At 36.2% G+C, this 25,970-nt stretch overlaps 1 protein-coding gene across 2 annotated transcripts in view; it reads right to left on the bottom strand.

The window, feature by feature from the left end:
* The window catches only part of ZNF277 (zinc finger protein 277), a 105,226-nt gene that overhangs the window by 44,796 nt on the left and 34,460 nt on the right, over nucleotides 1-25,970 (bottom strand). Inside the window, exon 2 of one of the 2 annotated variants that reach the window (XM_041727820.1) lies at nucleotides 4,062-4,263. In XM_041727820.1, coding sequence (XP_041583754.1) covers nucleotides 4,062-4,263 — 202 coding nt within the window. The remainder of the gene's footprint in view (nucleotides 1-4,061; nucleotides 4,264-25,970) is intronic. The other variant, XM_041727821.1, reaches the window with a different exon arrangement.

Here is a 25,970-nt window from a genome sequence, read left to right as displayed (position 1 = left end):
TAAATATTGACACTATGGCTAGCTTGTTGGCTTCCATATTGGAAGTGTCAGATACAGGAGGCAAGTGCATGTCAGATCCATTAATGTGCACAAAAAGAAGAAAAGTATCTATAAAGGGCAGAAATATTATTCTTTGGTCACCTAGGGCAGTGACAGCACCATCCAGTTCTCAGTATCTTACAGAGGTACTCTTATTCTCCATTTCCATTCTCCATTACTTATTCCCAGACCAGGGGAGAGAGAAAAGGGGAGAAGTAAAAGGCAAGAGAAGACTTAATAAAACAAAAATGACATTCCCAGCTACTTTTCTTATTCTCCCTTCAGTATATTTTCTACTGCAAAGTGGTGCAAGGGATGAAGGAACACAGGAGAACCTCTATTAGAAATGTCAGGAATAGAAATTGGATTGTTCTTCCAAACTGTACTACACAGCCATCTATTTTCATGACTAATCAAATTCATACAGCAAAACTGGATGCTGAGATAACAGACTTAAACAAAAACCAGGACAGTCAAGTTTGACAGGGAGTTTCATCATGGCTACTCCTACAATATACAATGGAGAGTTTCCTCACTCCTGATTACCACTCTACTGAAGACCATGTGGGGGCTATTCAATGTTAAGGGACCATTTTTTTCATGTTTTCTTACTTCTCTGGCTTATTTGAAGCTACAACTGCAGTCACTCAATATTTAAAGGTAGCCAAGAAATGACATGCCAGTATGAATTCTTTATTTGGAGGATAGTTATCAAGGCATCTCGTACTTTGCTAAAAAGCTGTAAGAGTAGTTATTAGGTCATCAGCAAATACTTTTTTCTTTTGAAAGAATTTTAATGTTTCACAGAATTGTCTCCCAAAAAAATCCTTCTAGTAATCTTGCCTGCTCAGTCCCTCACTGTAATTGGTGTCCTTACTGACAGAGGTATAAAGATTTGAGATATGGCTGTTAATTAAGTAGCACTGAATGAGTGGAATTTAATATAGAAAGGGGCAAGAATTAAGGAGTTAGCATTTATCTTCTGGAAAAAAATTATTTACTGAATAAAGCTAGAAATGGTTCAGTATAAATACTATGTTAAATGGCTCGAAGGAAAGATTTGTATTTTTGTTTTATTCTGTCTGAGAAAGTTTTACTGTTAGCTTTTTTCCAATAAAGAAAATGTTAAATATATTTATATGAAAATTTACAGCACAATTTTTCCAGTAAAGCACAAAGTAAGTCTATCTCATCTATTATTTATCATCTTTATTACTTACTGTACTCAGAAGAAACAATTCCTCTCTGAGAAGTTATATATGTATACATACATACATCTATCTGTCTATCCACATATCCATGTAAATATCTATCTATCTATCTATCTATCTATCTATCTATCTATCTATCCATCCACATATCCATGTAAATATATACACATACACCCACTCCCACAATTTTTCTGAAGAAAAAGTCATAAAACGTTGAGAAGATTTAAACTTAACTCTCACAGTCAATGTTTGTATTGTTTGAGAGAGGAATTTTTAGTTTCCCTAAATAGTAGACAGATATTATCTAAAAGAGACTGGATATATCAAAAAGCATTTAAAAGCAAGAGTTTATTCACATACATTCTTGGTCAATTTGAATGAACCACCAGAGTAAAGCTTATTGGGAGGACAGTTGACAAGGAAAATTTAGTTTTCCAAATTTAAAGTACATGTTAACCACACACTTTATTTAGAAAGCACTTATATATATCAGCTATGTTCTTTCTCTTTTAAATTAAAGCACCCATTTTATTGCATAACTACATTTAGAGGGTGATCGATTCCAACATTTAATGATTGACTCCTAAGTCTGAGACCTAGTAAATAATTTGATTTTCTTGCCCACATGCAGATGGGATTAATATCAATCATACAAAAGACAGATTTGTAAAAATATAGCTACTTAGCTATCATACATAAGCACAAAGGGAAAATACAAACTCTAAATACTCCTCACAGATTTTAGGAGAAAGAAAATCTCAATGTTACTCAATTATCACTAGTAGATCATATTTTTCTCCAATTCCCGAGGGAGAATTTGCATTTACATGACTAAGCAGAATAAAAGAAAATAAAGAAGATATTTACATCAAAGAAAAGCTGAGTGATACAACTTATAAAAGAATATCTCATTTGATAGTCCTGTCAATGGTTACTTGATAAGAATTTGAAGATCTCTAGCCTAAAAAGTATCTAAAACAAAACCAACAGACCTGACTACATATAACTAGAAATCATACATGAGGAAGCTCCCAGAATACTTTCCAAACACACACATCCACACACACACACACAGGCATAAATACTTTAACTGAAAATAAAGACCAAGGAATGAGAATGAGAAATATTAAGTGCTTCCTCTGCAATTATGTAATAATTAGTTTATTCTACCAGCTAGTGGCATGTATCACTCATATAACTGTCCTTTACTGTTGTGCTCTATCTCTGCTTAATCAGGCGACACTAAAATCTACTCAAAAATTGCAATGCTGAGTGGATTTAAGGGGCCATAATAATACAGAAAGCACCAGAGACATTCTGTATCAGTGCTAGGCAGTTGAGAGGAACATGAAGAGTTAGAGAATAGCTAATATTACTCCTGTAGGCATTCTGGCTATTACAACTTAAAAAAGAAAACCCTCATTCTTGAAGTTTAGAGTATTTAGGATCCTAAATTAAATTTTCTCCAAAGTTATAGTTTACAAATGATAACTAGGTTTCCAGACCAGCATAAATACCTCTATAGAAAACTCAGTTATAGAAAACTATGATTTCAAATATATCTTTTGTAATCAAAATATAATAAAATTTTTGTCTACCATCTGGTGGATTTAAAAGATGTCTCATAAAAAATAAAAATAAAAATAAAAATAAAAATAAAAATAAAAATAAAAATAAAAATAAAAGATGTCCCAGGCACTGGCTGGTGCTACACATATCCTGTTTTACATAATACTCAACAATCTTACTTGAGTTGCTGTTATCCTCTTTTACTGATGAGGAAACTGCTCCTTAAAGTGGTTTAAGTAATTTGTTACAAGTCACATGGTCAGGAAGTCACCAAGCCTGCATTCAACACCTGCCTGGTTTCACAGTCCGCTTTTAGTAATATAGCTTGTTGCTCTACAAGACCCATCATAAAAAAGATGTTGCGTGCTAGGAATGATGTGGTCTGGCAGACACAGAGTTTAGATGCAGAGATACCATAACATCTGGGCTACTGAAATATTTTGTAGGGAAATCAGAGCAGAATATTGCAAAATGGGTCCTGGCCAGATACACCAAAACGCGAGCTTTCGGTAACTATACAAAGCCAGATAATTACCATGCTATTGTGGGTATGGAAAATGCTTCCAAGTGTCAACTAACAACAACATGAACATAACTACTTCACTCCATCTGCTTATGAAAAGGCATTTCTTTGTTGGCTAATTGAATTTAAATTAAAAAAAGGGAAGAAGATATTACACTGGAAAAAAGAGGCATTTCTGTTGAACAATCAGTTCCAGCAATTAGAAATTGGAAAAAAATAAATAATTGCTTATATTACAACTGGTAATAAGGATTGGTGTGGATATTCTAAGTCAGGTGCTCATAAACTGGAGTTTAGCTCACTCTGAGTCCTGGCTATGTAGGTGAAGTTCCTACATTTCACACATGCCCACTGTTGGCAGTTCTGCAACCACTCGCCTCTATCTATCTGCTCTTCATCCTCCTCATCTTCTTCCTCTTAGTAACTCATACACTGACCTCAACAACTGTCTACTCTTATACCCCTTTGGTTTTTGAATGACTTTTTCTCCCCCTCTGATTCTCAATCTCATCACAGCACTTAAACTGAGAATTCTTTGGACAATACCCTTCTGGCTTGACCAGCTCCAACTAAAGATCTCCATTCCCAACAATGCTTGAAAAAGAATATGAGTTTTCCTATTTGCATAGGAATAATTTTATTTATAAACAAATATAAGTTATGCCTTTCCTTTATGGAATACTGGATTTAATTCATTTATGGTAAAAAACAAAATTTACCTTTGGAAATCAGCAACCAACTTGACATCAGCTATGACCATCTTATGTTCAATAATCATGTGCTTCAGAAGTTTGTCTTGTTCATCCATAGGAAAATGTTCTTCACAGAAAATACAAGGCACAGATGGAGAACCTTCTAAAGCGGTGGTGCCACCTGGACTTTCTGGCAGGGAAAGCGGCTCCAGGATACAATCCTTACTGTCTGGGAGAGAGAAAAAGCAAAAGCAAAAGCGGGGAGGGAAAAAAAAAGCAAAAGGAAAAGCTGAAATCAACTCTTTAGGATCATTTCTCATCTCCTGCATTAAAAGGATTCTAATGATATTTACTTATTTCCAAAATGAAAAATAAAGTGTCAGAGAGCAGGATACTTTATTATCATTTTAAATAGATTCTGCAACCTAGAGGCAGGGAGTGTTGCAAAGCTGCTCATACTCCCCATTTGCCGGCTTGAATGGGGGAAACCCATTTGTCAGAGCAGCTGTTCAAGCATTCTTGGACATTGGCCAATGGCAGCAATTCCGGGGGTACTTGTAGGGGGATGGCTGCAACATGCTGGGGTTAAGGTTCTATGGCCTGATTGTGACCTATGGTTGATAGTCATCACACTATGGGAAGTAAATGGTATATACTGAGGCTCCAGATGATACCACACCAGTGTTTTAAGCTGCTTCCTGTTGCACCTGCAAACTCTTTTCCTGCTTCTGATTATTTGTCATGTGCAAGGAAGATAGCTCTCACACTGGGTTGACACAGCATGTGCTGGGTGGCCCAGGTGGCAATTTTTTTTTTTTCTTCAGGTGGCAATTTTTAATGTTGATTTATGTCTACCATTTGCTTGTTACACAATTATGTACCATAATTCAAGTCCTTGTGAAAAAGAGATGAATGTTCGATTATTAGACATACATGGTAAACATTTTTCCTGCCTAAACTTTCATTTTCCTAACATCACCTATGGTATCTATAAGAGTTGAGCTGTATAAGGTCTATAGGTCTGAATCCAGGTTTCAAACCATACCCAGTTGTGTCAGGAGCCCTCTTTAGTTTTTCAGGGGAGAAGGCTAGACCTGTCACCTTATGCAAGCTACTGAGTAGTTAGTAAGTAGGCAACTATGGTAAAACATGTAGTATCTGAGGAAGGATAGGGAATCTTCTTCATAAAGAAAGACAGCTATTCTGGGGTGTCTGGGTAGTGCAGTAGGTTAAGTGTTCACCTTTTGGTGTCAGCACAGGTCCAGATCTCAGTCAGGGTCATGATCTCAAGGTCGTAAGGTCAAGTCCCAAATCTCAATCTGGGCTCAGTGTGGAGTCAGCTTAAGACTACCTCTCCCTATACCTCCAGTCCCTCCCCTCCTTTCTCTCTTTTTCATTCTCTAAAATAAAATAAATAAATCTAAAAAAAAAAAAAAAAAAAAAGACAGGTATTCCGCAGAAAAGTCTTTGGAATTAGCTTCCTACTAACTTTATTTCTTGTTTTAATCTTACCTTACCTCATTTCTAAAGACCTTCTTAATTGCCTAGTTCATGGAATCAGTCACTGGGGTGCTGCTGACCATGGCCTCAACACTGGATAAGCATTCATTCACTCCACAAAAACCAGCTGAGTAGCTACTGAATGCTAGTTTTTTCTGCTTAATGTTGCATAGCCTTATTATCAAGGCTAAGGTGCCTGCAACCTGCTTGACAGCACAAATAAATTGAAAGGATAAAGAGAGATAGAATGTATAGCGTTTGTGGGAACATGGGGACAGGAGAGTCATGTAACTGAGCTGGAGTGAGAAAGTGTCCCAAAGGACATGTCCTCTAGTACATCACTCATAATACTCTGCTCATATTAAAGTATGCTGAATTAAACTTTTATCTTAGTTCCATAAAATTATTTAATACCAGAAAAGGTGAGATAGAGTATATATGGCAAGGGAGAGAATATTTAAAATACAAGCTTATTTAAAATACAATACTTCTAGAAGCACTATTAACAAAAGTGATGTGTTATCAACTTTTACATTCATTAAATTATACAATGGAACCAAGGAGTTCTATAGTTTTTCACTTGTAGGTTAAATTCTGTGGGAAATTCGAGATGCCTGGGTAGTTCAGTGGTTGAGCATCTGCCTTTGGCTCAGGGTGTGATCCCAAGGTCCCAGGATTGAGTCCCACTTCGGGCTCCCTGCATAGAGCCTGCTTCTCCCTCTGCCTGGGTCTCTGCCCTCTCTCTGTATCTCTCATGAGTAAATAAATAAAATCTTAAGAAAAAATTCTGTGGGAAATTAAACCCTCATGTTAAAAATAGGATGGGGGAAGAGAGGCAATACTCTTATGAATCTATATTTTACATTTACTAGAACAAAAGACAACATATATTCTAAATAAAGGTACCTTTGGTAAACATTGCCTGCCATCTAGAAAATAACAGGTACTGTCCTACACTCTTCTCCCCAAATCTGAATGATGTATGTATGAATTCATTTTGCCTGACTTCAGAAAACAACAGTATTAGCCATCACCAATAGCAAGAACAAACATTACTAGGTATTTGATATTTGTAAATCACCAGCAAAGGGCTTCAAGGCACTTGCTCAATCATAGCTACCTTTCTCAGTTAGTACTATTACTAAGAGAAAGTCTTCCAGATGAGACTGCTGAGACTTAGGAAAGTTAAATCAAGGGGCCTAAATAAGTAAGTTAAGCCTAAGTTCAAATACTACATTATTCTGCCTCCAGTTCCAAAAGGTATTTCCCCAAATGTGTTTTTCTTTAATGTGTCGATTCGGTGCTATTTTGAATTCCTATGTATTTACAAGCCACACTTAATTTCTGTGTAATCTGCCCTGATTACAGAGTCCTGAAGTCTCCCTGGTACTACTTTCACCAAAAAAACCTCGGTAGTCCACATCCTCCAAGAGCCACTGGGTACAGTTTATCTCTGTCATTGTCGGTATGCTTTTCTGGGGTTTCACTACAAACTCTCTAATATTCTGTGGTTCATTTCTCCTCCTTTTTGTATGTTCAATGCACAGTTCTCTTTCTTCAAATTATTCCTAAGAGAATGAAACTTAAAGTTCACACACACTAGAACCAAACTCTTATGGTTATGGTAAAGGCATACAGGAACAAAATCATAAATATACAAATTTCATGTATGAGGAACTTGTGGTTTAGGGGGTACTAAGTTGTTTTGGGAACTCAAGGTACTATGTAATCCAGAAAAAATTTTTTTGAAGATATTTATTTGAGAGAGGGAGACAGCGAGTGTGTGTACAGGGAGGAGGGTCAGAGAGGGAGAGAGAAACTTTAAGCAGACTCCATGCTGAAAGTGGAGCCCCACTTGGGGCTTGATATCACGACCCTGAGGTTATGACCTGAGCCAACACCAAGACTTGGATGCTCAACCAAATGAGCCACCCAGGCACTCCAAGAAAAATAGAAATGTTAATAGAACATTTTGGACAAGATTTTAGTGTTCTCTCTGACTCCTTAATCGTTTAGCATCACGCTCAAATTTACAACAGCATTGATCAAAAGAAGTAATTTACCTATTTTTTTTCTTTCCCCACTTCAGACTTTTAATTCCTGGATGGCCAGATGAGTCCTGGTTGTCTTTATTTACCTGGTATGTACACTAGGTTACTGCACCATGGTTGTCACCACCACTGTGGGTTCATTTTGTGCTAGACACTGTTAAGCACTTTATATATGTGTTCAGTATTAACTTTATATGTATAGTATTAATCCAATCAACCCTCACAATAACCCTCGGACAGAGATTCCATTTCCTTCACTACTTGACAGTTGAGGAAACCAAGACACTGAGAGGCTAAATGCCTTGCTCTAGACAGCTAGTAAGTGGTGGAGCCAGGATCTGAATCCAAACAGTCTGGCTTAAGCCTTAGCACTCTTACCCTATACATAACACTGAGGCAGTCAGTAGAGCCACTCCTATATTTGAACTGATATAGGGAGAGTAGATTAGAAAGAGGCAGGTCTCAAGATGATGAGATTGGCCAGTTGGGAGACTACTGCAGCGTCCAGGATGAAGACAGGAATGTTAGTAGCACTTAGAGGTGACAGACAGAGGAGAAGCTGCAGAGATTGAATTGATAGTTCCCTGATTACTGGCTGGCCACAGGAAGTGAAGACGACGACTAGGATACCTTCAGTTTCTGGCTGGGGAGGCAGTATAAATGAGGGGTACCAGTCACCAATCTAGGAATGTATGCAGAAAAGCAGGTTTTTTGTTCTGGAGGAATGGACAATGAGTTAAGCTTTAGAAGAGTGCAGATGATCTGCTTCAAAGTTAGATATTCCTGGCATGGCTGCTGGACAAGGGCAGCAGTGACTAGTCTCATGTGATGCGTTAGTGTTATTTTCTTGGTTTCCAGCACCCTTCCACCCACTCCTCTTGAAGGCTTGACTCACTCCATCTCTGCATGTCCAATAATAGCAAATATATCTGTTGTAGTAATGTCTCTAGGGTAGTATCGGAACTCCTCAAGGTCAAGGACTAAATCTTATTTTCCTATCTCTGGTGTAGGCTATAGAGTGCTTGAAACGTAGATGGTATTTTATAATTGTCTAAAAGAATGAATAAGATCAGAGATACTCAAAACTGGAGTTGTACCTTTAACTCAGGTTCCAGTTAAGCCTTATTTCAGGAAACACCTGTGGCTGTCTATCTTTAGGGGAACTTTCTCTAACCCAGAATGAGAGTAGTCCAGAATAATTATATCTAGATCTTTAGGTCTATGGGCCTTGGTATAATGAGCCCACTGATAATAAAGAATGATGTAAAAATTACACTAAATTCTAAGATAAAAAAGTATTATTGAGAATAATAGAAGTATGTTATGTTTAATTAGGAATTTCTAACTTCTTTTAAAATTTTTCATGCATACTGTCCAGTAGACAGAGACAAGTGGCATTTGGAATGCAGAGTAAATTATACCACTCCATCAGAGGATGTTTTTATGGGAAAGGCATGCATCTCAAGGATGTATTTTACTTTAGAGCAGTGGTTTCCAAATCTGTTTGCATTTCATCACTTGGAGGGCTTTTTAAAAGTAATGATTTCAAGACTTCATTATAGACTTTACCAAGCAGTTGTCCCTAGACTGAAGTCTTGGGATCAATGGTTCAAAGGATGATTCCACACGACTGTGGACATTTTGATTATACATGAGAGTATGGGTATCTTGAACACATGGAAGTCTGTAAACAAGGAACAGGGCCTGTGATGAAGCTTACCTGGCACTGTATTCTGTCCTATGGAGAGAGCTTCTCAAATATTAAGCACTGGGTCAGTAGAGATAACTCAGTAAGATAATGTCTAACAGATTGTTTATTTCTAGCTGCCACCATAAGAATCATAGCTACAACTTACCACATGGTAAAAAATAAATAAATAAAAAAATACAGAATTCTTTGCTAAAGGGACCTTGAACTCAAAAAGGCAAGAGGAAATAAACTATATCTAGCTTCTTTCAGCAAAGAGGCAAAGCATCTTGGAAAGTCTGCTTTGGCCCCAAATCTGCTTCACACATTTGTTATAAATTAACAACAACAAATTATCTGCTCTAGTTCTCACTTTGAACAGCAACTCTGTTCCAATGAACTGTAAAAAAATACCATCCCAAGAGAGCCGAATTTTTGAGGAGATCCTATACGGATTGTGAACAATTTTATTGACTCTGGGTAAGATCCCAAAGGGCCAAATTATTATTCTAGAGTCATGCTTCCCAAAGTTTTAATGTGCTTATAATTCACCTGGAGGCTTTGTTAAAATGCAGATCCTGAATCAGGAGGTCTGGTGGCCAGGGAAACATGCCAATCTAATCTCCTGCTGCTAGGAGCATAATTGAAAGATAGTCTCAGGTGCTGTGCTCTGAAATCCTACTTGCACTGAAGCCAAGCTTCCATAGGCTGCTCTCAGTAAATGATTAGAGGCAGCAGAAATAGGAAATCAGCCTTGTTCCAGTGAGCCATGGAATTTCACTGACTTGTGACATTGGCTGGAGGATTCCCATCAGCTTGTCAGAAACTTGCTTACAACTGTGCTATAGTCTGACATTCTACTCCACCACCCTTCCTTCCCTCTCTCCTTCACAGGGGTCAGACCTACATTGGTACCTCCTCCAGCACTCTCTCCTTTTCCCCTCCTCTGGTATCTTCCCCTCAAAATCTCTTACACTTCAAATCTCATCTTGGTGTGTGCTTCTTGAAGGACATGAATTAACAGAATAGGTCTAGGAGGTAAAAAGGCCTGAAATTCTGCATGTCAGAGTTCCCAGAAGATGTCAGTCTGCTCATCCACAATCATGTTTTAGTAGTAAGGTTCTATCTAGGAACAAAACCAGTCATGAATTCATAATACCTCGATGTGCTAAAATGACAACCCTAGACTTTACCGTGTATCATTCCTGCCAAGTAGATAAAAGCTGCTGGTGCTTTGAAGGAAAAATAAGCAGCTTCTGAAGTTTCTGTCCCCCTTAAGTCAAATGAGAAAATAAAAGCCCATATCAACAAATAATTGATGAAAAGTTTTTCAGTATTCCTTCATGAGGAACTGCAGAACACGTGACCCATAAGTTCCCCTTTAAGTACCCACACTTTGCTTTGCAAACTACCATCACACTGCTAAAACTTTGAAAAAAAAAAAAAAAAAGCAGTAATTTGGTGATATAGTGAACCCAGATCAAATAAGTTTAGTTGCTATTCCTATCACACTCTGATAATCTAATTGATAATCATAAAATTTGGAATATAAAGATGGGCAGGGTATTTTTGTTTATTTTTGTAGTTTTAACTTAGAAAATGTGTAAACAAACTCCTAATTTCCAAAGCAAACATTTCCTTTATGTATGTTCTTTATTTACATTAGTGTCATTTATTTGATGATAGCTTGTTTTAGTATTTTATCAAGACTGGATGATATTTTCAGGCTTATTCTCTAAGCTTTTAATTCAGTAAACATCATCCTTTTCCATAAGACTCCAATGCCAACTCAATCTCATTTATTATGTCTTCGTTTTATTGTGAAAGTTAAACTCCAGGAAGGTAACTTTCTTTCTAAGTTAAGGGTACTTCTCTCTTAACTTAAAAAAAAAAAAAAAATCTTCTACTTCCTGAATAAGTTAGTTCCTTAATTTTTCTCTTTTTGTTAGTTCCTTAATTTTTAAGTGTGTGCCCCATATAGATGCATTTGAAAAAAAATGGAGAAGACTGGGTCTGGTCTTTTTAACCACAATCTATCTCTAAAGCTCAGAGTAAGACTGTAAGGCCCTTATTTAACTACTTTTGGGCTAATAATTCATTTTGTAAATTACTGAGGCCTAATATTAAAAGGATTGATTTACTGTACAACTACTATGAGAGGGGAATATGGGCAAGGAGGAAATAAGCTTAAGTGGGCGTTTTTATACATTCTTGACACTATACTGCTGATGAGGCTGTGCTGAATTAGTACACTCAACTATAGATGGCAGGTTTGCCACGGCCTTTGGTGTGGAAATACAGTTATAAACACATTCAACCCTTAAACCTAATAAACGTGTGCTTAGAAATTTAAGGAATGAATTTAACACAAGTGAAAAGCTATGAAAATTTTATTACAACATCCCCTATAAAGCAAAGTAATAGATACAACCTAAGTGTCATGCAAATCAAAATCAGTTCTTTAATATATGGCAGGGGTGCTTGGTGGCTCAGTCAGTTAAGCATCTGAAGTCAGATGTTTAACATCTATGTTTAACTAACTTTCCTCTGTCCCTCCCCTGACTTGTGCTTTCTCACTCTTTCTCTTAAAAGATTTTTTAAATTTATTTATCTGAAAGAGAAAAAAAGCAAGTGAGAGAGTGAGCATAAGTGAGGCAGGGGGTAGAGGGAGAAGGGGAGGGAGAAGTAGACTCCCCACTGAGCTGGGGAGTCCAATGTACTGCTCCATCCCAGGACTCTGGGATCATGACCTGAGCCGAAGGCAGATGCTTAACTGACTAAGCCACCCAGGTGCCCCTTTCTGTCTCTCTACCAAATAAATAAACAAAACCTAAAAACAAGAAAACAAAAAAACAAAAAAAAACCCCCACATACAAGTACAGGGCTTGAAAGAAAACACAAAAAGAAAAACAATCAGAGACTATGAATGCATTCATTTACCCCCAATTTTCTTTAACATTAAAATTTATTTTTAAAGAGAGAGAGAGAGAGCACACAAAAGCACACTCGTGCTTGCATGCAGGGGAGGAGGAGGGGGGGAGCAGGAGAGGGAGAATCTCAGGCAGGCTCCACACAGCACAGGGCCCAACATGGAGCTTGTTCTCACAATCCTGAGATCATATACTGAACAGAAATCAAGAGTTGGATGCTTAACTGACTAAGCCACCCAGGTGCCCTAACACTGAAAATTTTTTTTAAAGATTTTATTTATTTATTCATGAGAGACACAGAGGGGCAGAGACATAGAGGGAGAAGCAGGCTCCAAGCAGGGACTCGATGTGGGACTCAATCCCAGGACTAGCTTCATGCTCTGAGCTGAATGCAGATGCTCAACTGCTGAGCTACCTGGGCATCCCACACTGAAAAATTTTTGAAAGTTATCTTATGAGTTTCTCAATGTGATTGTGAAAGATGAAATTAAGAGAAAAAAATAAGTCTTGACATTTAAGATGAAAATTTTCTATTAAATTTACCATTTTAAACTCAAGTGCTTACTATGCCAAAAGTATATGCTAGACACTATCAGAGCTGCAACAATTATTAATGTAAAATCCCTATCCTGAAGAAGTTGCTAGAGGAAAATATGAGACAACTGTACAAGTAATTATAATACTAGTCAATATATGAAAAGTTCATCATATAAATCAAGAGTTAAGGGATAGGAAGGGAAGAAAGAACATAAATCAGGAGAAATAAAGCAAAATCTTCATAGAGGATTCTTGAAATGGTAAAGAATTCCAGCAAGTATATACACAGGCAGTTAAAAAGTTAAAATAGTCCAATTGGTGCTAGAGTCTAAGTAAGAAAAGGCTGCAAGGATAGTGGGGTTCCATGATGGCTCTTAATGCTAGCTCAAAGATTTATATTTAATTTGGAAGTTGCAAGTAGATTCAGAAGGTCTTTAATTAAGGAAGTAACATAACATATTAGGTCACAAAATAAGTCCTAACAAAATGAAAACACAACAAACTTAGGGGATGCAACAAAAAACATAATAGGGAAGCTTATAGTGTGGTAAGTGCTTATGCTAAAAAGAAGAAAGATCGGGACGCCTGGGTGGCTCAGGTCTTGATTCTGGGGTCCCGGGATTGAGTCCTGCATTGGGTTCCCTGCATCGAGCCTACTTCTCCCTCTGCCTCTCTCTCTCTCTGTGTCTCTCTCATGAATAACTAAAATCTTGAAAAAGAAAATTAAAAAAAAAAAAAAAAAAGAAGAAAGATCTTGGGATGCCTGGGTGGCTCAGTGGTTGAGCATCTGCCTTCGGCTCAGGGCGTGATCCCAGGGTCCTGGAACTGGATCCTGCATTGGGCTCCTGCAGGGAGCTTCTCCCTGCTCCCTGCTTCTCCCTCTGACTATGTCTCTGCCTCTTTCTGTGTGTCTCTCATGAATAAATACATAAAATCTTAAAAAAAAAAGATTTCATAGACAATCTAACTCTAAATCAAGGAACTACTCAAAGAAGAACAAACTAAGCTTAAAGTTAACATAAGGAAGGAAATAATAAAGATTAGGACAGACTGAAATACAGAATAGCAAAAAATCAATAAAATTAAGAGTTGGTCTTTTGGAAAGATAAAAAAAATTGATAAACCTACAGTTAGACTACGAAAAAAGAGAAAAGACTCAAAATCAGGTATGAAAGGGGGAAATTATAACTGACACCACAGAAATACAAGGATCATAAGAAACTACTATGAATAATTATATGCCAACAAATTGGATGACTTAGATGAAATGGGTAATTTCCTAGAAACATACAACCTGCCAAAACTGAATTGTGAAGAAACAGAAAATCTGAATAGACCTATAAAGAGACTAAATCAGTAATAAAAAACTCTGAACAAAGCAAAAGCCCAGGAACAGATGATCTTACAGAAGAAATCTACCAAACATTTAAAGATTTAGTGCTAATCCCTCTCAAACTCCAAAACATCAGAGGAATGAATACTCCCAAACTCATTTTATGAGGCCAGGTTTATCCTGATACCAAAACCAAAGAAAGACATTACCAGAAAACTACCAGCCAATATCCCCAATGAATACACAAGCAAAAATCCTCAACAAATTACTAGCCAAATTCAATGGCACATTATGATCATACACCAGAATCAAGTGGGATTTATTTCTGGGATGGAAGGATGGTTCAGAAAAAAAAAAAAATCAATCTGATACATCACATTAGCAGAATGAAAGATAAAAATCATATGATCATCTCAATAGATGCAGAAAAAGGATCTGACAAATTCAACATCCTTTCATGATAAAAACACTCAACAAACTAGGAAAAGAACACTTCCCCAACATAGTAAACGCTATATATGAAAAGTCATATTCAACTGTGAAACACTGAAAGCTTTCCCTCTAAAATCAGGAATAAGACAAGGATGCTTATTCTTGCCACTTCTATTCAACAGAATACTGCAAGTTCTAACAAGAGAATTTAGGCAGGAAAAAAGAAATAAAAGGTGTCCAAATCATAAAAAATGTAAAACTGAGGATGACATGATTTATGTCTAGAATATGGTAGATTACACACATACAAGACACTTTATAACTAATAAATGCAGGCAAGTTGCAGGTTACAAAATCAACAGGCAAAGGATCCCTGGGTGGCGCAGCGGTGTGGCGCCTGCCTTTGGCCCAGGGCGCGATCCTGGAGACCCAGGATCGAGTCCCACATCGGACCCCCAGTGCATGGAGCCTGCTTCTCCCTCTGCCTATGTCTCTGCCTCTCTCTCTCTCTCTCTCTCTCGGTGACTATCATAAATAAATAAAAATTTAAAAAATATTAAAAAAATCAGTTTGTTTCTATACACTAACAATGTATCTTCTGAAAAGGAAATGATTCCATTTAAAAAAGCATCACAAAGAGTAAAATACAGGGTACGTAGCTGGCTCAGGCAGTAGAGCATGTGACTCTTAGATCTTGAGGTGGTGAATTCAAGCTTCACGTTAGGTGTATAGATAACTTACAAACAAAATCTTAAAAAGAAAAAAAAGAGTGAAATACTTAGGAATAAATCTAACCAAAAAGGCAAAAGACTTGTACACTGAAAACTATAAACCAGTGATAAAAGAAACTGAGATACAAATAGTTGGGAAGACAGCCTGTGTTCATGAATTGGAAGACTTAAAATGTTAAGATGTCCACATTATCCAAAACAATCTACAAATTCCATGTAATCTCTATCAAAATCCCAATGGGATTTCTGCAGAAATAGATACAATCCTAAATTTCCTAAAATTCATATAGAAGCACAAAGGACTCTGAAAAACCAAAACAATCTTGAGGAATAAAGAGGAACAAAGCTGCAGGCTTCCTCAAGTCAAAACATATTACAAAGCTACAGTAAACAAAACGGACTGTAATGGCACAAAGACAGATACAGAGAGATCAGAGAACAAAACAAGAGAGCCTAGAAATAAACCCACACCTATATTGTCAAATGATCTTTGACAAAGATGCTAAGACTACACAATGGGAAAGGACAGTTTCATTTGTTAAAGAACATCACTGTTGTGTAAACTGGATATTCACATGCAAAAGAAAGAAATCATTTCTTTTTCCTTAGAGCACACACAAAAATCTTCCCCAAATGGGCTGAAGACTTAAAATGTAAGCCAGTCACAAAAGGACAAATACTGTATGATTCCCCTTATATGAAGTACCTAAAGTAGTTGAACTCATACAAGCAGAAGGTACAATGATGTTTGTCAGGGGCTGGGGTATGGGAAAATGGGGGAGTACTTGTTGAGTATAGTTTCAATCATGCAAGGTAAAAAAGTTCTAGAGATCTGCTGTTCAACAATGTACACATATTTACAAATACTGTACATCTGGTTCCATTAACTCCTAACCAGTCCTGGGCAAGTTAGTCGACCTCTTGTAGCCTGTTTCCACACGATAAAATGGATTGATCATAATGATCACTGATAGAGTTGTTATGAGGGTTCATTGAGGAAATTAATATAAAGCACATGGATGATGGAAACAAAGGCTCAGCAAAGGTTAGCTCCTACTGTTAGTACTGATAATTATGAGTATGGCTGTAAGTTCAAGGATGGGTATTATCTACATTGAGGTATATTAGAAGTTCCTGTGGATTAATTCAAAATACACATTCTATGGCCCTAACATAGACCTAAATGATCAAATTGTATGAGAACAGAGTCCATGCTTCGAAAGCATTATGTCATTCTGTAACTATTTACTCTTAGGTTCTGATTATATTGTTGAAATTCAGAGGCTTTTGCATTCTCTTCATCACCTTGCTATTTCTGTAGCACATGATGATAAAAAAAACTCAATGAGATTTTTAATACAGAGATAAGGGCAGTTGAGGAATGATAGCTACAGTTTTCTGAACAAATGAAGTCTCCAACCATACTGAAAAGCAAGAGCTTAAGGAAAAGTAGAAGAATTTAGAACTACTACTATGGAAAACGCAATTTAGATACAACAAGATAAAAAAAAAAATCAAAGTAGAAAAGTCCTGAAGGCCCAGCTGAGGTTAGCTAGATGCCTTACTTTAAGACATATTTATGTTTCAGGAAAAGATTTATATTTTGTGCCTAAAGGCAACCAATTTTTCTTACAACATGTATGTTTTAGGCTGTCAAATCATGCATTTCTACACAAACACATATATATATATACATAATGGTAAGATTCTTAAGTAGAATACTTTTAGAAACATCTAATCCAGTGCTATCCAACACAACCTTCTGAAATGAAGGAAATATTTTATATCTGCTCTGTCCAATATGGTAGCCATTAGCCACATGTTGCTCCTGAGCATTGAAAATGTGGATGGTGAGACTGGGGAACTTTAACTGTGTCTAATTTTAATTTAAATAGCTATAAGTGATTATTGGCTGTCATATCAGACAGGGCAGATCTAATTAGTGCTGAAGTTCTGAATGTTGGGTCCATAGGTGATTCACAACCTCAGGTCTATGGAGTTCAATGTGGAACTGTATTCCAAATTGTATGTATGTGAGTTTTTCTGGTAAGAAGGTCATTTGATTTAATAAATTCTTAAAAAATTCTGAGGACCCCAAAAAGTTTAAACGTTTAGTCTAACATTTTTTAATTATGATGAATATGTGAAGTATCCTCATGTTGGGATTTCAAGCAGTCAAATAACTAAATTAATCACTGTTCTGTAGTAAGGATTTAAATTATCTCACTTTGCAGCCAGAGCATAGGGAGGAGATCCTAAACACAAAGACAGACATAATTATATAGGGTATAATGTAGAGACTACAGACAAATCCTCTGGCAAAACTATATATACATTTTAAAGATTTTATTTATTTATGAGAGAGAGAGAGAGAGAGAGAGAGAGAGGCAGAGGGAGAAGCAGGCTCCACACAGGGAGCCCGATGTGGGACTTGATCCCAGGTCTCCAGGATCATGCCTGGGCTGAAGGCACTAAACCGCTGAGCCACCCGGGCTGCCCAAAACTATTTTTTTTTAAACTGGTTATCATGGTGCCTAAAATCTCTGCCATTAAAATTAACCCTCTGGACTACTGTTATCTGGACTAGTGTTATCTTTTTTTTGCTTTTAAGTTTTTATTTATTTATTCATGATAGACACACAGGGAGAGGCAGAAACGTAGCCAGAGGGAGAAGCAGGATCCCTGCAGGAAGCCTGATGCGGGACTCATCCCAGGAACAGGGGTTCACAACCTGAACTAAAGGCAGATGCTCAACCACTGAGCCACTCAGGTGCCCAATGTTATCTTTTATATAAATACAGGAACTTACTATCGTGGGATTCTTTATCTATGTGGATATATATTCCAGAAAGTCTCTAATAGGATCAGATTATTGCATCTTGTCAATGGTAAAGGCAAAATTTTTCACATAGAATCAGGACTAACAACTCTCTTGCTCCCCAAAGAATTTTTTTACATTCCCATTCTATAAAGAAAAACTTTTAGGTGTTAAGCTCTACAGCATATTCTATCACCTAATTCTTTTTTTAAATTTTTATATTTTTAAGATTTTATTTATTTGAGAGAGAGAGAGAAGGAGAGAGCACATGAGCAGGGGAGAGGGGCTGCAGGAGAGGGAGTAGCAGTCTCTCCAGTGAGTAGGGAGCCTGATGTGGTGCTGGATCCTAGGACCCTGAGATCACAACTTGAGCCAAAGGCAGACACTTACCCCACTGAGCCACCCAGGCGCTTCTATCACCTAATTACCTCTTGTTAAGCAGGTCTGGTCAGTTGGTATGCAAGCACAATCAACAGCAAAGATGAGTCAGAAAAAGACAGGATGACGACACGTGGTTGGATGACAACCATCCTATTGTAATGCTGGAGCTATTACCATGTCCAATATTTCTAGAAATAGTCAGAAATTGCTTTCTTATACATCTCCAAAGCACTGTTCATCTTACTAAATTCCCCAAGGATGGTTTGGAAGGTGGTTATTTGTAGATCTACAAAATGATCTAGTTGTCTGGAAAACTCTCAATTAGCTTAGGAGCTACTAAAAAAGCAAGCTTAGGAGCAAACCATATAGTAGACTAGAGGATGGAGAAATAGTTTGATTTCCACCCATGCTATGGCTAATGAGATAATACCGATTAAGCTCCTTTTCCTTATTATATTATGAAAACAGAGAAATTTTGACTGCTGCCTCCCTTCCATGCTGCATTTCTTACTTTCAAAACTGCCTAATAGTGAAAACGTGATTAAACTCTCAGGAGGAAATTTAACTGGAATTTAAATAAATTTAACTAGCTGGAGTTTAAATAAAAACTTGAAATAATAGTAAAACAGTTTCCTCTTAGGCAACTTTGGTGCAAAACTGGGAAACTAAAAGGTATACTGGTTTCATTTCTTGGCTATAGATTACATATGTTTATGGATTATACATGATACCTTCTTACCTGTTCCCTTAAGAGGAGTTAGTAGCATCTCATTTACTAGTGCAGTAGTAACAATAATATTACTTATTACTTGAAACGTTTCCAAACAGCAGCAGCTGTTGGAAATATTATAAATTCATGGTATTTTAGGGGGAAATAAATCCTAGGAAGATAATATAAATGGATAAAAATAAAGCTTTCCTTATTAATATGATAAATGATTAATTTGTAGATTTAAATCAGACAAGACTACTACTGTTAAAAATATGCCTCCATGGTTAAGTATATTCAGTTCTCTGGAAATAATTTCACTCTAATGTTTACTGCCAATGAGAGATTTAAAATCCAAAAGGATTTGGAATGGAGGATAAATGACTACACTTTGTTACATGATTACTTTAAATATTTTTTCACACCCTCTACTACTTCTACTGTACAGTGTCAAAGGTATTTCAGCGTACTTAAATGTAAAGCTTCTAAAAGTTCTTATTTGATAGGACCAGTGATGCTGGGACTTTTAAGTGGAATTCAAGGTGATATATATATATATATATTTCATTCTAAGAAATAATGGAAACAAATGGGAACAAAGTCCTCAATTTTATCCTCTTCCACCAGCAGAAGATAGTAGTCAGGGGTCAGACATCAGGGATTTGGGAATACAAATGTGGAAATAAACAAAAGAGTCAATAAAATTCTGATCTCATTTAATGGTAAATTTAATTAGCCAGAATAACCTATTGCAAACAATGCTGGTGATCCTGACAGGAGGGGCAACGTAACAACAGACTTTGTCAAAAGACCTTTTGGCAGGAATGAGGAAACAAAGTGAATTGGTGAGTGGTTTTATATAATGAAATCTATGGCGGGAAACATGGGAAAGACAGAAGGGTAGATTCTAACTCAGAAAGAACTGACTGGTTTATTGGCCTGACTCACAGCAATAATAACAACAAACTGTCTCTAATAAGTGGTACCCAGTAGAAGTTACACAGTGCATCAGGGGTTGGGTTTAACCTACTTTAATTGATTTGATTTGACAGGTAATTACTTTGGAATTAGTATTCTAGTCAATATTTTAATGAAATGGGTAGCAACTTGAAAATTCTAAATCACCTGTCTGATATTTCTTATTAAGTACAATTAGTGTTTTTGATAGAACCACAAATTTCTGAGTTGTAAGATGAAGATAGTTATCGCTATTTAGAAAATTAAAGAGCTATGTCATCTTTATGTCATCTTTTTATTTCAGTGTTTGATATCTTAATTCATCAACATAGTATTTTTAAATATAATAAATAGTTTGTTTTTATGAAACAGGTTAAGAATAATGTTTTAGGAACAGAAAAACACATTAATAAACAAAGACTTTTTAAAAGTATCATATAACCACTGATTTAAACACTTATTTTAGAACATTTGACTTCCTATGCATTTGAAGTATATGCTGAGATAGATGTTAGACATGATATGAGAAATACTACACATACATATTTTGTATGTACAGATTTGAGATATATATGCATGTATATATTAGATATCAATTAGTTCCTTGAAAAAAAAATAGTTTTTTGTGTTTCCACTGACTGGAAAATGTTCTTTGACAACTCTATAAATGCAGTTCACTCTTCAGTTTATGTCCCAAATATATTAATCATTCAGAATAAAGTTCAAATTAGTATCAATGCTGAATGAATTTTTCATGTGGAAAAAAGTCATTGAATACGTTTTCTGCTCTCTGGACAAGCAATTCTGCTCTCGTAAATAGTAAATACCACAACCGATTCTGAAATTAAGATAACATGTGAACTGTTTTTTGATTTTTGGGTGAGATGTTAAAATTATCAATTACTAATTTTGTCTAACTTCTTTAGAAGGAAACCTATTATTAATACAGCAGGCCTTGGCAGTGATAGTATTTTCTAGATTATTCAGCACTGGTTAAACCAGCTGAGATTCTATCTGATGGATTATAATTGTCAACATAGTAAAGACCTCTTTATAACAGCCTTCTCAGCAATGAAGCACCTCTGTAATCACAAGGCTCTACAGGATTTGAATATGAAAAATTCATTGTATCATTTCATTTTACAAACATGTTTCCCTAGAAAGTAATTCTCTCTTCCAGGCCACTTACAGGCTTAAAAGACTGTACTGAGGAATAAATGAAGAAAAATAAGAGGGATCCTGCCCTCAAGGAAGCCACATCCTCTCCAGTAGGGAGGCTGGTCATGCTCAAAGACACATCTCATACAACTAAGAAAGTCAAGCACCAGAGGAGAGAAAAGAACAAAGCATAATGGTAAAGTAGCCTGTACCCAGCAAGTGAGATTCTGAAGCACTGAATTCATTTACTCAGTTCCAGTCACATGCTAGCTGCTTGGATACTGTTTGGCGTTACTTTGAGGCATTTTACAAATCCTTGCAAGTTACTTGGACCTTCCAGGATTTAGGCTTCTTTGATAAAGATATAGTTATGAGTAGCATTCAAAACTTCTGCAAAACACCTGAAATTCAGTCATGTTTGCAGGACATTTAAAAACATATAACTGTCATTTGTCGAATGACAACCTCTCTTTGTATCTTCAGTGAAATTTAGTACAATTCCCATCTCCATGATACAACATAATCTACAAATATGTGGCAACATCACAAAAATCACTTGACTTCCAACACAAAACCATGTGGGGAAAAAAATGATGCTGGACAATCAAACACACAACAGAATTTAGTCCTAGCATTTCAGATATTATGTTAATGTTTTATGTCACAATTTCAAAAATTAATCCGAAAAGTGATATAATAAATCTCCTATCTCTAAAATAAGGTGGAAGGCAGTTAACATAAATGGTACATGTTGCAAATTACTCACCCAGCATCAAACTCTGAATTCTGCTACCAGTTAATCTAACTAGCATGGGCTTCATTGGAATGTCCAAATGGAAACTGAATACCTTTAGTTATTTTATTTTCAGGCAGTAATTCTCAAATCTGATAGCATATTATGAATTAACCAGGGAACTTTTTGAAATATGATGTTTTTTACACAGAGATTCTAATGTAATTAACTCTATGGTAACTAAGACACGTTTTATATGAAGCCACAAACTACTGTTCTAAGGAAAGCTTAATATGAATCAATTCTATGACTTTATAACTTAGTGTCAGTATAAAAAACTAGACATTTTAGGGAGGAAGAGTAAAAAATCGTTTCTGGTTTCAGGAAACACGTCTTTCTTATAGGTTTTAGAAGGCATTATTTTGATAGACAAAACTATATTTTATAGATAGTAGGCTCACTTAAAAAATGACTTTATTTATGAAATGTAATAAAATTAAAGGCTTTATTGATACAATATGTTTCTTTAATGTGAGTTGGCTCATACATATTTGATAAACTAAAGAATAATGTCAGCATAACAGAGAAGTTATACTGTATTTTTTTTTCCAGTAAAAGAATGATTTAAATCAATCAGGACATTATTATTATTTTTTTAATTTTTATTTATTTATGATAGTCAGAGAGAGAGAGAGAGAGAGAGAGAGAGAGAGGCAGAGACATAGGCAGAGGGAGAAGCAGGCTCCATGCACCGGGAGCCTGATGTGGGATTCGATCCTGGGTCTCCAGGATCACGCCCTAGGCCAAAGGCAGGCGCCAAACTGCTGCGCCACCCAGGGATCCCTCAATCAGGACATTATTAAAGAAAGTCTAAGCAATATAGAAAGATCTTTAACAAAACTCCTGAAAATTCTATCAAAAATTGCTATCCCTGAGGTACCTGGCTGGCTTAGTCAGTGAAGCATGCAACTCTTGATCCTGGGGTTGTGAGTTTGAGCCCCAGAGTAGGTGTAGAGATTACCTAAAAAAGAAAATCTTTAAAAACCAAAAAAACTCCCACCCTTTCCACTTTGTTAAGCTACTCAAGGAAGCTGAGGATGCTGATGAGGAAGGTGCAAAGGCATTTCTTCCTGTGTTTAAAAAACACCTGATTATCAAAGAGAGTCTCTTCAATAAATGATGCTGGAACAAGTGAACATCCACATGCAGAAAAGTGAATCTAGACACAGACCTTTCATCCTTCACAGATTAACTCAAAATATAGCATAGCACTAGTTGTAAAACATGGAACTGTAAAACTCTTAAAAGATAACAAAGGAGAAAACCTTGATGACCTGAGCATGGTAACGCCTTTTTAGGTACTATCTAAAAATCAAAGACATGCACCATGAAAGAAACAATTGATAAGCTGAAGTTTGTTAGAATTAAAAATTTCTGCTCTGCAAGACAATATCAAGAACGTCAGAAGATAAGTCACAGACTGGGAGAAAAGACTCGCCAAAGACACACTCGATAATCAAGGACTACTTAAAATATACAAAGAACTCTTAAATTCAACAAAAGGAAAACAAACCTGATTAAAAAAAATAGGTCAGTAATCTTAACACACATCCCCAAAGAAGATATACAGATGGCAAGTAAGCATATTAAAAAAATGTTCCACATATGTTGAGGTAAATGTAAATTAAAATAAGATACTACTACACACTTGTAATAATGGCCAAAATCCCGAACACTGACACCAAATGTTGGTGGGGATGTGGAGCAACAGGAACTCTTACTCACTGTTTCTGAGAATGCAAAATGGTGCAGCCACTTTGGAAGACAGCTTGGTGGTTTCTCATAAAACTAAACACATTCTTACCATTTGATCCAGCAACCTTGCTCCCTGGTATTTATCCAAAGGAACTGAAAGCTTATGTCTACACAAAAACCTGGGAACAGATATTTATAGCAGATTTATCCCTAACTGCCCAAACTTGGAAACTAAGATGTTCTTCAGTAGGTAAATGGATAAACTGGTATATCCACATAATGGAATATTATTCAGTGCTAAAAGGAGCTATCAAGCCATAATAAGACAGATAGGAATCCTAAATGCGTATTACTAAGTGGAAGAAGTCCATTTGAAAAGGCTATATACAGTATGATTCCAACTATATGATGTTCTGGAAAAGGTAAAAACAACAGAGACCATATAAATAAAGATCAATGGCTACTAGGAGTGGGGACAGATGATTAGCCAGAGCACAGAGGATTTTTAGGGCACTGAAGACACTTTGTAAGTTAATGATGGATTTATGCCATTCTGTATTTGCCCAAACCCTTAGAATGCATAAACTACGGACTTCAGGTGATTATTATAATGTCAATGTAGGTTTATCCTTATTTAAAAAAATTTACCATTCTGGTGAGTGATGTTAATAATGGGAGAGACTATTCATGTGAAGGGCAGGGGGGAATATGGGAAACTTCCGTACTTCCTTCTGAATTGTATTGTAAACCTAAAACTGCTCTAAAAACATAAAGTCTTAATAACAAAACACGTGATTAGTAGAGGTCTACACACTGAGTCAGTTGTTTAATTCTGATGAAACATATCTTCATTAGGAGCAAATGTCACATTCTGAAGGAGGCAGCATGAATTCCTGAGTTCAAGGATGCAAAGAATCAACTGGACTGTGACTCTGAATGTAAATCCAGTAGAGACTTAACTTTGCTAGTTTTTTTTATTAGGACTGCTCGGGTTACAAAGTTCTACTGGTTTTGAGTGATCTGTCCTTAACTCTACTACCCACATGAGATCTGTTTTTACTGTTTGATTTTGTGGAATGCAAAGTTTTTCAGGAATAAATCTAAGGTTACTAGGACAGAAGCACCTCTATTATTTGTATATAGCAAAGTATTTTTAGGGCACAATACATTGGGACAGACTAAGGCATCTACTGGCTAAGTCAATACAATTCAGCTTTTAGACTTTTACAAGACCTTAATAAAAGAAGTAGGGCTTGGGAATCAGGGTATTCTAAATACTGAAAAATTGATTCCAGGATAGCATATCATAGGTTACTAATAAGAGCCTAGAATCAAAACTCCACTTTAAAGATAAGAAAACCTAACAGCTTTTTCCTACTTCACTTGCATCCCTAGTAAAGCTTTACGAGCCTTCTTATATAGGCCAATGCTCATTATGCGAAATGACTGGCTATTTTAACTGTTTTGGCACCATGTTATAACCAAGTCAACAAGGAGGCTTTGTCCTTCCCCAATGCAGTTCCAGTTTTATTCTGCAAAACAATGAGGAAATAGTGTCTTTCTTTTTTTTTTTTTTTAAACTCAAACTGCTTCATAACCAATTTTACTGGAATGGATCTATTCTAAAAATATCCAAATATAAAATTGCCATACAGAGAGATAAAAATATTAAATGGAGAAAGATAATAAAGTATTACTCAATAGTCCCAGTCTGTAAGATCTGGGGTACTGACTCATGGAAGAAAACATTGACATCAAAGAAATGTAGTTTTCAAAGTGAAGAAACTCAAAAAATTTACATTAAAACAAAATGCTTAAGTGACTGCATATCTGAAGTTATTCAGTGGTACTCAATGAAATCTAATCAGGTGTTTATATAAACCACGTAAAACAGACATACAGTAATTATCTTTAAAAAGTTGAGAGTAATTCAAAATAAACAAGTCAAGGAGAGATTATATGTACCGACAAAACAACAGCAATCCATCCAAAGTTTTGGTGTGTTTTACTTTGATATAAGAATACACGACTCCAGAAAATCTTCTGACTTTGGATTTGAATTTTGGGTACACAAAAACACATTTGGAAACAATGATCTATAAACCATCTTTGTACTTCTCCCATTATAAAATCATTCCAAATTTCTACTGTTCACCAAATGATTTTATTAAAAAAAAAAAGATAACGTTCAGAGGAGGAGGAGAGGCTCCTATTTGTCAGTCGG

Source organism: Vulpes lagopus, chromosome 13 (assembly GCF_018345385.1).
Source record: "Vulpes lagopus strain Blue_001 chromosome 13, ASM1834538v1, whole genome shotgun sequence".
In the NCBI taxonomy this organism is placed as follows: domain Eukaryota; kingdom Metazoa; phylum Chordata; class Mammalia; order Carnivora; family Canidae; genus Vulpes; species Vulpes lagopus.
This window is presented reverse-complemented; position numbering and strand designations above follow the sequence as displayed.